Raw genomic sequence first — 11,079 nt, forward strand, 5'->3', positions numbered from 1 at the left:
AGAGAATTACAGCTCATTCTACTAGTTCAGTAGCCACTTCTTAGCTTTTTTAGAATGAAACTTCAGTTGTTTAGTTTTGCAAAGCAGCAACCTGGTTTTCTTTGCATTCATTTACAAAATTTTACCATTTTGATGTATTTGCTTCTTTTGAAGCAGTTTTTGGTAGAAAAGTTCTTCAGGCAGCTGTTTCAGTTTGATTCTTCTGCTTATGTTTTAATTTTTTTTCTTCAATTTATGAGAAAAACTTATTTTTGTGTGGATTTATTTTTGTTCAGTGGAAATAGCTGTTTTTATTTTATTCTTCCCTTTCTAGTGACTCTTCTGTGGTCTTCCACATCTTGGGTATTTCTATTACATACATCACTAGCTCATGGACTCTTGCCAATTACATGAAAGAAAACATAATTTATGTAAGAACTTACCTGATAAATTCATTTCTTTCATATTGGCAAGAGTCCATGAGGCCCACCCTTTTTATGGTGGTTTCTTTATCACCCCACTACTTGGCTATTCGTTAAACTGAATTGTGGGTGTGGTGAGGGGTGTATTTATAGGCATTTGAGGTTTGAGAAACGTTGCCCCTCCTGGTAGTATTGTATATCCCATACGTCACTAGCTCATGGACTCTTGCCAATATGAAAGAAATGAATTTATCAGGTAAGTTCTTACATAAATTATGTTTTTTTAACCCCTTAGTGACCAGACCATTTTTTAATTTTCTTACCGTTAAGGACCAGTGCTATTTTTACATTTCTGCAGTGTTTGGGTTTAGCTGTACTTTTCCTCTTACTCATTTACTTTACCCACACAGATTATATACCGTTTTTTCTCAACATTAAATGGACTTTCTAAAGATACCATTATTTTCATCATATCTTATAATTTACTATATAAAAAATATAATATATGATGAAAAAATTGAAAAAAAACAAACACTTTTTCTAACTTTTACCCCCAAAATCTGTTACACATCTACAACCACCAAAAAACACCCATGCTAAATAGTTTCTAAATTTTGTCCTGAGTTTAAAAATACCCAATGTTTACATGTTCTTTGCAAGTTATAGGGCAAAGAGTACAAATAGCACTTTGCTATTTACAAACCATTTTTTTTTTTTTCAAAATTAGCAATAGTTACATTGTAACACTGATATCTGTCAGGAATCCCTGAATAACCCTTCACATGTATATATTTTTTTTAGTAGACAACCCAAAGTATTGATCTAGGCCCATTTTGGTATATTTCATGCCACCATTTCACCGCCAAATGCGATCAAATAAAAAAAAGTTGTTAACTTTTTCACTAACATTAGGTTTCTCACTAAAATTATTTATTTAGAAACAGCATGTGCAATTATGGCACAAATGGTTGTAAATGCCTCTCTTGGATCCCCTTTGTTCAGAAATAGCAGACATATATGGCTTTGGAGTTGCTCTTTGGTAATTAGAAGGCCGCTAAATGCTGCTGCGTACCACACTTGTATTATGCCCAGCAGTGAAGGGCTTAATTAGGTAGCTTGTAGGGTTAATTTTAGCTTTAGTGTAGAGATCAGCCTCCCACCTGACACATCCCACCCCCTGATCCCTCCCTGGCCCCTCTCAAACAGCTCTCTTCCCTCCACCAACTGGGACCCCCATCTTATGTACTAGCAGAAAGTCTGCCAGTACTAAAATAAAATGCTTTTTTAAAAAAAAAATTATATATATTCTGCAGTGTTTAAGCCCCCCTTAGCCCCAACCTCCCTGATCCCCCCTAAACTGCTCTCCAATCCTCCCCCCTCTCCATATTTGCTGCAATCTGCTACCAGTACCCAGTTTACTAAAAAAATTGCCTTTTTTTTTTATAAAAAAAAATAAAACCCCAATTTTTCTGTAGTGCAGCTGCCCCCCCTCAATACCCTCTCCCCCTCCCAGATACCTTTCCCAATACATATACCCCCCACTCCCTCCTTCCCTTTCACTACAGCTGTTCCATTGTGTAGTGGTCTTTCCCGCCCCTCTGCGTGTGCGCTCCTGGACCCATCATTCTAACAGGAAAGAAGTCTACCAGCGATGGGCTGCCCACTCGCCTCCCTGCTATCCCTCCCACACCACCAACGATCAGCACCATCGCTGGCCAATGCAGAGAGGGCCACAGAGTGTCTCTCTCTGCATTGGTTTCTTAAAAAAGGGTATTACAGGATGCCTCAATATCGAGGCATCACTGCAATACCCTGAAAGCGGGGAAGCGATCACGATCGCTTCCAGCTCTCAATTTGACTGAGGATGTACTATGTATGTCCTTGGTCATTAACTGCCGTTTTTTGAGGACGTACATAGCACGTCCTTGTTCATTAAAGGGACACTGAACCCAAATTTTTTGTTTTGTGATTCAGATAGAGCATGCAATTTTAAGCAACTTTCTAATTTACTCCTATTATCAATTTTTCTTCGTTCACTTGCTATTTTTATTTGAAAAAGAAGGCATCTAAGCTTCTTTTTTGTTTCAGGACTCATGACAGCTCTTTTTTATTGGTGGATGAATTTATCCACCAATCAGCAAGAATAACCCAGGTTATTCACCAAAAATGGGTCGGCATCTAAACTTACATTCTTGCATTTCAAATAAAGATACCAAGAGAAGGAAGAAAATTTGATAATAGGAGTAAATTAGAAAGTTGCTTAAAATTGCATGCTCTATCTGAATCATGAAAGAAAAAATTTGGGTTTAGTGTCCCTTTAAGGGTTTGGAAACGCTGAGGACGTGCCAGGCATATCCTTGGTCGTTAACAACCGTTTTTTGTAGGATATGCCTGTAACGTCATTGATTATTAAGGGGTTAAAGGGACATGAACCCCAAATATTTCCTTTGGGATTCAGATAGAGCACTGGTTTTTAAATCTGTCCTCAGACCTACCTAACAGGCCAGATTTTAGGATATCTGAACTAGAGCAGAGGTGAAATAATCAGCTAATTAGTAAACATGGTTATTTTACCTGCTCTCACCCAAGTTCATCCTGAAAATGTGGCCTGTTAGGGAGGCCTGAGAATAGGTTTGAAAACCAGTGAGAGAGAGCATGTAATATTAAACAACTTTCCAATTTACTTCTATTATCTAATTTGTTCTCGTTGTATCCTTTGTTGAAAAGCAAACATAGGCTCAGGAGCAGAAATGCACTACTGGGAACTTAGTGCTGATTGCCTCACCTGATTTGTTCAGCTCATTATTATTCTTTATTTATAAAGCGCCAACAGATTCCGCAGCGCTGTCCATGGGTACAAAGATAAAAGTACAATACAATATAAAAGACACCGGACAAAATTTAACAAACAAATATGGGAGGGGGGAATTGAGGGCCCTGTTCCCATGGGAACTTACAATCTAGATGGGTAGGAGGGTTAGAAACAGGAGGCGGGGACTGCAAATGTAGGAATGATGTTAGGGTGGAGTTGGATGAAGGCAGCTATTAGGCAAGTTGAATTCATTTGTTACAGATTTAGATATAGGCTTCCCTGAAAAAAAAGTTCTTTAGGGAATGTTTAAAGGAGGAGGAGAGGTTAGGGGAAAGTCTGACAGCTCGAGTAAGTGGGTTCCAGAGAGTAGGTGTTGCACAAGAGAGGTCCTGTAGTCTAGCATGGGAGGAGGTGATGATAGAAGATGCAAGGAGCAGGTCATTGTTGGATTTTAGGGGGCGGGCTGGAGTATATTTGTTGATGAGTGAGGACAGGTGGGTGGGGGGTAGGGGGAGATTTTTCATAGTAGGGCACAAAGGACAACAAGAGATTGAAGCAATATTAGATAATAGAACTAAACTTGGAAGTTGTTTAAAATTGTGTTCATTTTATACTCTGAATCATGAAATAATTTTTATTATATTTAGAAAGTTTAAACACTTGACAGGTATATTAATTTATTGCAAGTTGACAGAAGAGTCAACTACAAGGTATGTTATCGTAATTTAAGGACACAAGGTTTAATTTATTAGACGTGTGACAATTGTGCATAAGTGGTCAAGGGAAGTTTGTCAGTCTCTATTGATCTAAACTTTGAGACCCTTACCTTCATCGTGGTTTGCGGAAATTCCCCAAGGTTAAAGTCAAGCAAGTTTCCCAAGAGCGGCAAGGGGGCAGGTCCAGGGGGCAGGTTTCCTCCTCTTGTCTTTCGCCACCATGAGACCAGATATAGGATGAAGGTGACAGCAGTGACCAAAAGAATTGTCCCAAACACTCCAAGACCCATTGTGACAGTGACAAAGCAACAAACTCACTCTCGCAAATGATTGTTTCGCTGTCTCTTTTTCTCAGTCACTTTTTCTTGACTTTTTTTTCCAGTTTAAAGCCCCATATCATTTAATAAGATGACACAAAGCAGAAATCCAGACCCAAGAATTAAGCTGCAATGAATATACAGTAATTATTTATTATACATAATATTTTTCACATTTATATGTAGCAATGACAAGGAGGGATTAAAGGACTATTCAACTACCAGAAAAATAAATAAATAAAAGAGCAATGATTTAATAATTGCACTAGAAAATATATTTTTATTATGTTGAAAAGATAAAAATATATGCACTTTCAAGATATTTTAAAACACAATGTAAAAACCACTTGAACAACAATTACACAGAATAAAAACCCCACTTAAAGGTAGGGACAGAAAGTGCTCTAAAGCTTCTGGGTACTTAATGCAGACTGTACGCTCCAGATTACGTAATTGCAACACATCCTTCTTTCTTATATTTACTATCTGAGCCCTTAGTGCAGACAGCCTGCTCAGAATTAGAGATTCTGCAAGCTTATGTTATGTGAAGAGGAGCAAGTAACCATCCACTTTCAGCAACTGATATATTTACCACACATCCCTTGAGGGGCACATTACTTTGTTTCTGTGCTGTATAGAAATGCTCCGTGCCACACCAGGCAGGGCCAAAAGCTTCCTCCTTATTGCTGTAGAAGATTAATTTCCACTTGGGAAAGCCTCTTCATGATGTAGACTGGTTGACGGTAGCCAGGTTAAGTTCCACATCTCTCATACGGAGTGTCACACTCCCAATTACCTACCAGTGCAGTAGGTTGAATGTGCTAGGATGATTAAGTGTTTCGCCCCTCCTACACATGGCTGGCTTGGGACTTCATCTGTCATATATATGTCAAAGACTTTGATAAAGCTAGATGCGAAACGCACGTCAGCTGTTTCTGGTTCAATCTTTACTCTGGCCTTAGGCTATATAATTGTATTTGTATTGTGGTAAATTTGGTATTGGTTTGAATTGTTGGTTAAGAGACTGGTACAAAAATACCCAGCTTTTTTAAATAATTGAGAGCCCACCGGGAAATCTCCTGGTAGGCCAATCCGGCCCTTACTACGTTTCCTATTAGTGCAGCCGGGGCTCTGTGAAGAAGAGGACGGGTTAGCGCAGCTCTCCACGGCACTAAAGATAATTATAAAGCTGCAAGTGAACTGTTTCACCTGTAGCTTTGGAACATTTACATTTGTTCACCGTAAGCAAATATAAACGTTCAGTATTTGTTTAATTTAAAATGAAATGAATACTGAATAGTGCAACGAATATACTGGGAATCTAATTTCCCTGAATATTCGCTCTGAAACATTTGGCCAAACCTAATTTTTCATGGCTGCACATGTCTGGTTTGAAGGTAATATACCTCACTGTTGGAGATGATGCTTCCCTGTCAGTGGGGCGGGATGTTAAATGCAGCAGTGACGTGTGCAGCAAAGTCCTATGTAGATACCTGAAATATGCATTACATAACCCAAAGCATTGTTAGATCTGTAAGGTGATTGTCATTGTGAACGAAACTGACAAACAAGATGGACGTTTGTCACTTCTGAAGTTTATATATATCAGTTGTTTATATTAAAATGTATATGACACTTGAAAAAGGGATAAGTTTGTTTATTTATATTTACATTTTCAAAACTATAGGCTATCAATATAATAGTTATTCTTTAGACCTGGTCCGTTATGGTTAAACACTCCATATTTTTAGGGGGTCTCATATATAAGAATAATACTTTAAATTGCTTTATATTTAATAGATTAAAGGTACAGTCTTTACCTTAGTCATCTTATACCTTAGATGAAGCTGCAAATAGCCTACTGCACCCCTTTCTATATCCTGCAGCAGGAACAGTAAAACAGTTATTTTAAAATGAATAGTGTGTCTGGCCAGTTTTAAATGGCTGCCAAGCTCTGCCCACGGATGACACCATGATCTGGGCTGTATCTAGGCACTCTACTGGATAGCACTGACAGTCTGTTGAGTCCAACTAGAGAGCCTTTTGTGATTGGATGCCATATGCAGCCCAGATCATGATGTTATCAGTGGGCTGAGCTTGGCAGCCATTTCAAACTGTCCAGAAACAATATTCATTTTAAAATAACTTTTTTTTACTGTTACTGCTGCATGATATACAAATGGGTGCAAGATGCTAATTGCAGCTTAATCTAAGGTAAGACTAAGGTGTAGACTGTCCCTTTAAATTTTGTTTACTATGACAAAAAAGGTTAACAAATATTGTAAGTTTTACTACTAAAATGTAATATAAAATGTTAATATATGTCTGGAGCTGTTTCTGTTTACAGTAGTGGACTTTAAAAAGAATCACATACTGTAAATATTGTTTTAATGCAATTGTGCTATTTCTGCCATTAAAAACATTGATCTGATTCTCTCATGCCAAACAGTATATTTACATTTTACAAACCTGTTTTACTTTCATAAGTTTAGTTAATAGAGAATAAACTTACTGTTTGGAGTTAGTAAAGTGGCTAAATAGCACAATTTTAGTAAAATACCATTTACAGTGTGTGGCTGTTTTTAAAGAACTTTACTGTAAACGGCAACAGCTCCAATCTCTTTATTCTAAATATAATATTACATTTTTAGACACTTCTACAGAGAACACGGAATACTGAAAACAGATTTGTTTTTAAAGTCCGCTGATAAAAATAATTTGTTAAAATTTTGAAGTTTTCATCCTCCTAGTATTTTTAAAGTATTGCCGAGAAATCAAATTAAAAGAGTAAAGAGAATAATCACAGATAAACAAAGATGCAAGATACAGTTCATCCAGAAAAAATAATTCAGATAGAAACAGATAAAGTATTTAAAGAAGAAAAGATAGATTGTAGGTATGTGTCTAAGAAAGAGAATAGACACGTTTTTGTCTCCGCATATATGGAGTTAAGCCATAAGATTATACATTTTTGAGGGAACATTAGTATTTATTAAGGGACTCTAATCCACATATGCAGTGCTTTATAGAATACTCCATGCCATTTTATAGGAAAAATGCAAATTTGAAAGGTATTCTGGTTAAGGAGGATGTGGGGAGAAAAAAACCTATATCTCAGAGAACCATTTGTACATCCATAACAGGTTGTTTTTTCTGTCTTGAATGTGGCAATTGTAATTCTATGATCAAAGGTGATTTTTTCAGCATTACGGACAATATTGGAATACTTAACCTGCAGATCAAATATTTTTGATATATTTAATAAAATGCCCTTGTGGGCTGGTTTATATAGGGGAGATGTGTAGAGAGGCTAGAAAAAGAATATATGAAATCCAATATTAAATGCAAAAATAAAGATGCTCCTGTCTCCTCACACTTCTTGGTAATAGGACATAACATCAGTCAATTAAGATTTCATATAATTGAAAGTTTGAATAAACCAAGTGGTTGAGGGTGACAGAGAGCATCTTTTGAAAACGAGAGAGATGTATGTGATATATAAATAGGACACATCATCTCCTAAAAGGTCTTAATCAGGATTTTGATTGGACACTTTAATTTTTCTTTTTTTTTTTAAATAATTTTTATTGAGGTAATGGAAAATCACAACAAAACGGAAAATGTGTCCAGACACAAATCATAGTTAATAAGTGCAATCATACATTTCTCATACATAAAATAACTGTGAGTTACGAGATTAAGATGTCATTATTACACTTATAGACGCCATGTCTAATCTTCAGCAGTGCTATATACAATCAGTTGAAGGCTTTTGTTAAACAGTATAGAGAGTTCAGTAATAAGAAAGTAGCACCTGACATGGGTAATAGCAGTTTATCTGGAGTGTTAATCATGAAGTGTATGCTATATAGGGTTATCGCTTATAGAAACTGGAGTATGGGAAATGTGGGTGACTGGGACATAAAACAGTGAAACCTAATTTTTAACCTTTGTTTGGGGGGAGAGGGGAAATTCAGCGGGCAAGAGCCTCTCAAGATAAATAGGAGAAGGGAGAGGGGTGGTAATGAGGGGACGGAGCCAGTTAGGGTGTCTGTCTGACAGGGTTCTCAGGTGTCTGAACTTTTTGAGTAGAGAACGAGAGAGGGTAACTCCTAACGAGGTTATGTGTAAGGGGGAGAAGCTGATATAAATTCTAGTCTCTTTCATTGTGTGTGATATACGATACCCTAATGGAGAGGGCTGAGATATTATGAGAGGCAAAGATCAGTATATAGGGGCTTTCTTAATTCAAGACTGTTCTAAGCAGCAAAGTAATATAGGTTGTATATCTCACAATTTTAGGGCAGAGAATATGAGACAAAAAAGAGAGAATGTAGATGTAGGTCCTATCTAGTCAAGGGTCTGTACATGACCACAGATATAAGGAAACTTGAAATTAAATTTACATAACCCACTAAGATATATATATTAAGAGGGAGTGTATAATACTGGAAATGTATATGAAAAGCTTCAGGCAGTATGTTACATTAATGTGAGGACCCGAGAAACAGAGACATAAAAGTGTCAATAGATAGAGTGCCCAGGGCTACTATAAAAGCAAAGGTCTGGATATCATTAGCGTGTACTTTTAAACAAGAGGTAGAGCCTAGAATGCCCTCAGAGATAACGGTAACTAATTGTTATTACGACACTGGAGATTGAGATAAACTGTGGCCATGAATTACTTATGTAGGAGATTGCTTAAACATAGTTTTTGAACATAGTAGTTGTTGTATTAAGAAGCTAGGACAATCATTGTAAGACAGGGACAGTATAAAAATTAATATCCAAAAACGCTCTGTATTAGTTATATCTATTGTTGGTACACTAGAGAGAAGCACTCTGCACAGTGAAAGGCTGAGACAAAAAGTGCTCTTAGATTATGGCAAGGGTACTATTGAGGCTAATAAGTTACTGTAATATAGAGTTGGGACATATATACAGACTACTTGCTATAGACTTGTCAAAGTTTAAAACATCGGTTTCTCACGGGTAACTCCCATATTATAAGTATAAGTAGAAAAACTTGGCGCATAACAGGTATAACTCTCTGATAAGTTACTGGCGGACTGTCGCCAGGGTTATAATATATGGAGAACCCAAGAGAGTACCATAGGGGGGCTGCGGAACTCTTATAAGGAAAATCCTAATATAGCACGGGATAAATATATTAAACATTTCCCAGGTGAAAGGAGCTAAAGTATATAGTCTGAGGTAAAATGTACAATGTGGACATATGGCGCAGTAGTCCTAAGTAAAGACGGAGTTAACTGTATCAAGTATACAGAACAAAATCAGAGCATACACTTTACATATAAAATGGTATAAGTTGTAGTCTTAATAAGGGTTTAAATATGATAAACCTCATGTTGCACTGAATATATTATAATGAATGTATAAAAGCCTATTATAGTGGTAGAACAATATTGTCATAGCTTAGTCATACACATACACACAGGAGGACAATAGAGTAGGTAGAAGGCGGGATAAGTATGCAAAGTAAAGCAGCTCATTAAACAATTCCAGGTATAATCTCATGAGCTGGTAAAATGTAATACTCCACATTTTATGCTACAAACATTTTTAAGGTAACATAAGAGCCTATTTAAAAATTGAACAAATGTGCAGTGCAGTGTCTATAAACTTGTTATCTAATTCAAGTGCAAAACAGTGCGGTCTAAACAGCAAAAGAAATAATGAACACACAGATCAACCAGTCACGGGCATATTGAACAAAGTAAACATAAGAAGCCCGCAATGCAATAAGGGCAGTAGTGGGAGAAGAGTTTGGTGGAGAAAAGTCTCAAAAACAATGCAGAGTCGACTCTATTCAGCATCAGGGATCTCCGCTGCTTCAACCCACACCCACTGCTTGAGGGGAACCGCAGTTTGAACTGTCTAGATAGCTGATATCACAACTTGTTGCGCTTGTGAGTTTAGAGGTTACCTGACCATCATGTCTCCATTGCAGTGTTGTTGCCGTTAACAAGGTAGCAAAACACCTCATCTCCCAGTCAATTTTAGAACCCGGTCTGATATCTCTTGTGATGATGCCGAACCGCATCCTCTTCTCTGGTGCGCCTGTAGTTAAGGCTTCTATTGTACCTGCCTGATTCAGGATTCTGGATCCAAAACTGTTGGCCCTTATGTCGCAAGTTGTGACGTTAGATGCACGGTTAGGTTGCTTTGGATAGCACTTTACAGCCGTAATGCTCACTGTAAGCCGGCCCGTGGTGTCGAGGGGAGCTGCTGCCGCAATAGTTGTCTCAACTTGGGTGTGCGGTGTGTCAGAACTGGGTGGTCCCTCAGTCTCCAGTAAAGCTGACTTAGGCAGACTATGGCATGGGTCAGATATCCGCATATATTTACCGCATCTCGTGTCGCCAGAGGGGTCTCTTCAATATCGTTAGAGTCAGATGGGATTGTAGTATAAGCCCTGTCCCATTGTACAGCTGTGCTTGTGGCTGGAAGTTCTGACACTGGCATACAGGCAGTTAATAGTGCTAAAAGGTCCCCCTTCAGACTCTGATAATGCTTCTCCAGAAGCTGTGCGGTGTGACGTTCCCATAAGTCTAGGATTTCCATATTGGTGTGGTCCCTCTGGTTTAGGCATGCTCCGACGGCTCCACGTGGCTTAGCTCAAAGCAGAAAAGTCCAAGTAGCCTGTTTTCAAACCGGCTAATCACTTTCTTTAGGAGAGTAATGGATCCAATTAGTTGTCCGATGCACTTTGTGAATCTGCCGTGTTGTTAGCCCACTTTTTTAATTTAATTTTTTATCTTTCTTGACAATTTCTTGTTTCTTTTGGTATATCAATGTAATTTTTTGATCCA

The 11,079-nt window shown here is 37.7% G+C and overlaps 1 protein-coding gene across 1 annotated transcript in view; it reads right to left on the reverse strand.

The window, feature by feature from the left end:
* The window catches only part of LOC128666860 (cytochrome P450 2A4), an 87,372-nt gene that overhangs the window by 51,529 nt on the left and 24,764 nt on the right, over positions 1 to 11,079 (reverse strand). The window contains exon 2 of the mRNA XM_053721661.1: positions 4,040 to 4,373. Within this exon, the coding sequence (XP_053577636.1) occupies positions 4,040 to 4,219 (180 nt within the window). The 5' untranslated portion in view covers positions 4,220 to 4,373. The remainder of the gene's footprint in view (positions 1 to 4,039; positions 4,374 to 11,079) is intronic.

Source organism: Bombina bombina, chromosome 7 (assembly GCF_027579735.1).
Source record: "Bombina bombina isolate aBomBom1 chromosome 7, aBomBom1.pri, whole genome shotgun sequence".
NCBI classification, from domain to species: Eukaryota; Metazoa; Chordata; class Amphibia; order Anura; family Bombinatoridae; genus Bombina; species Bombina bombina.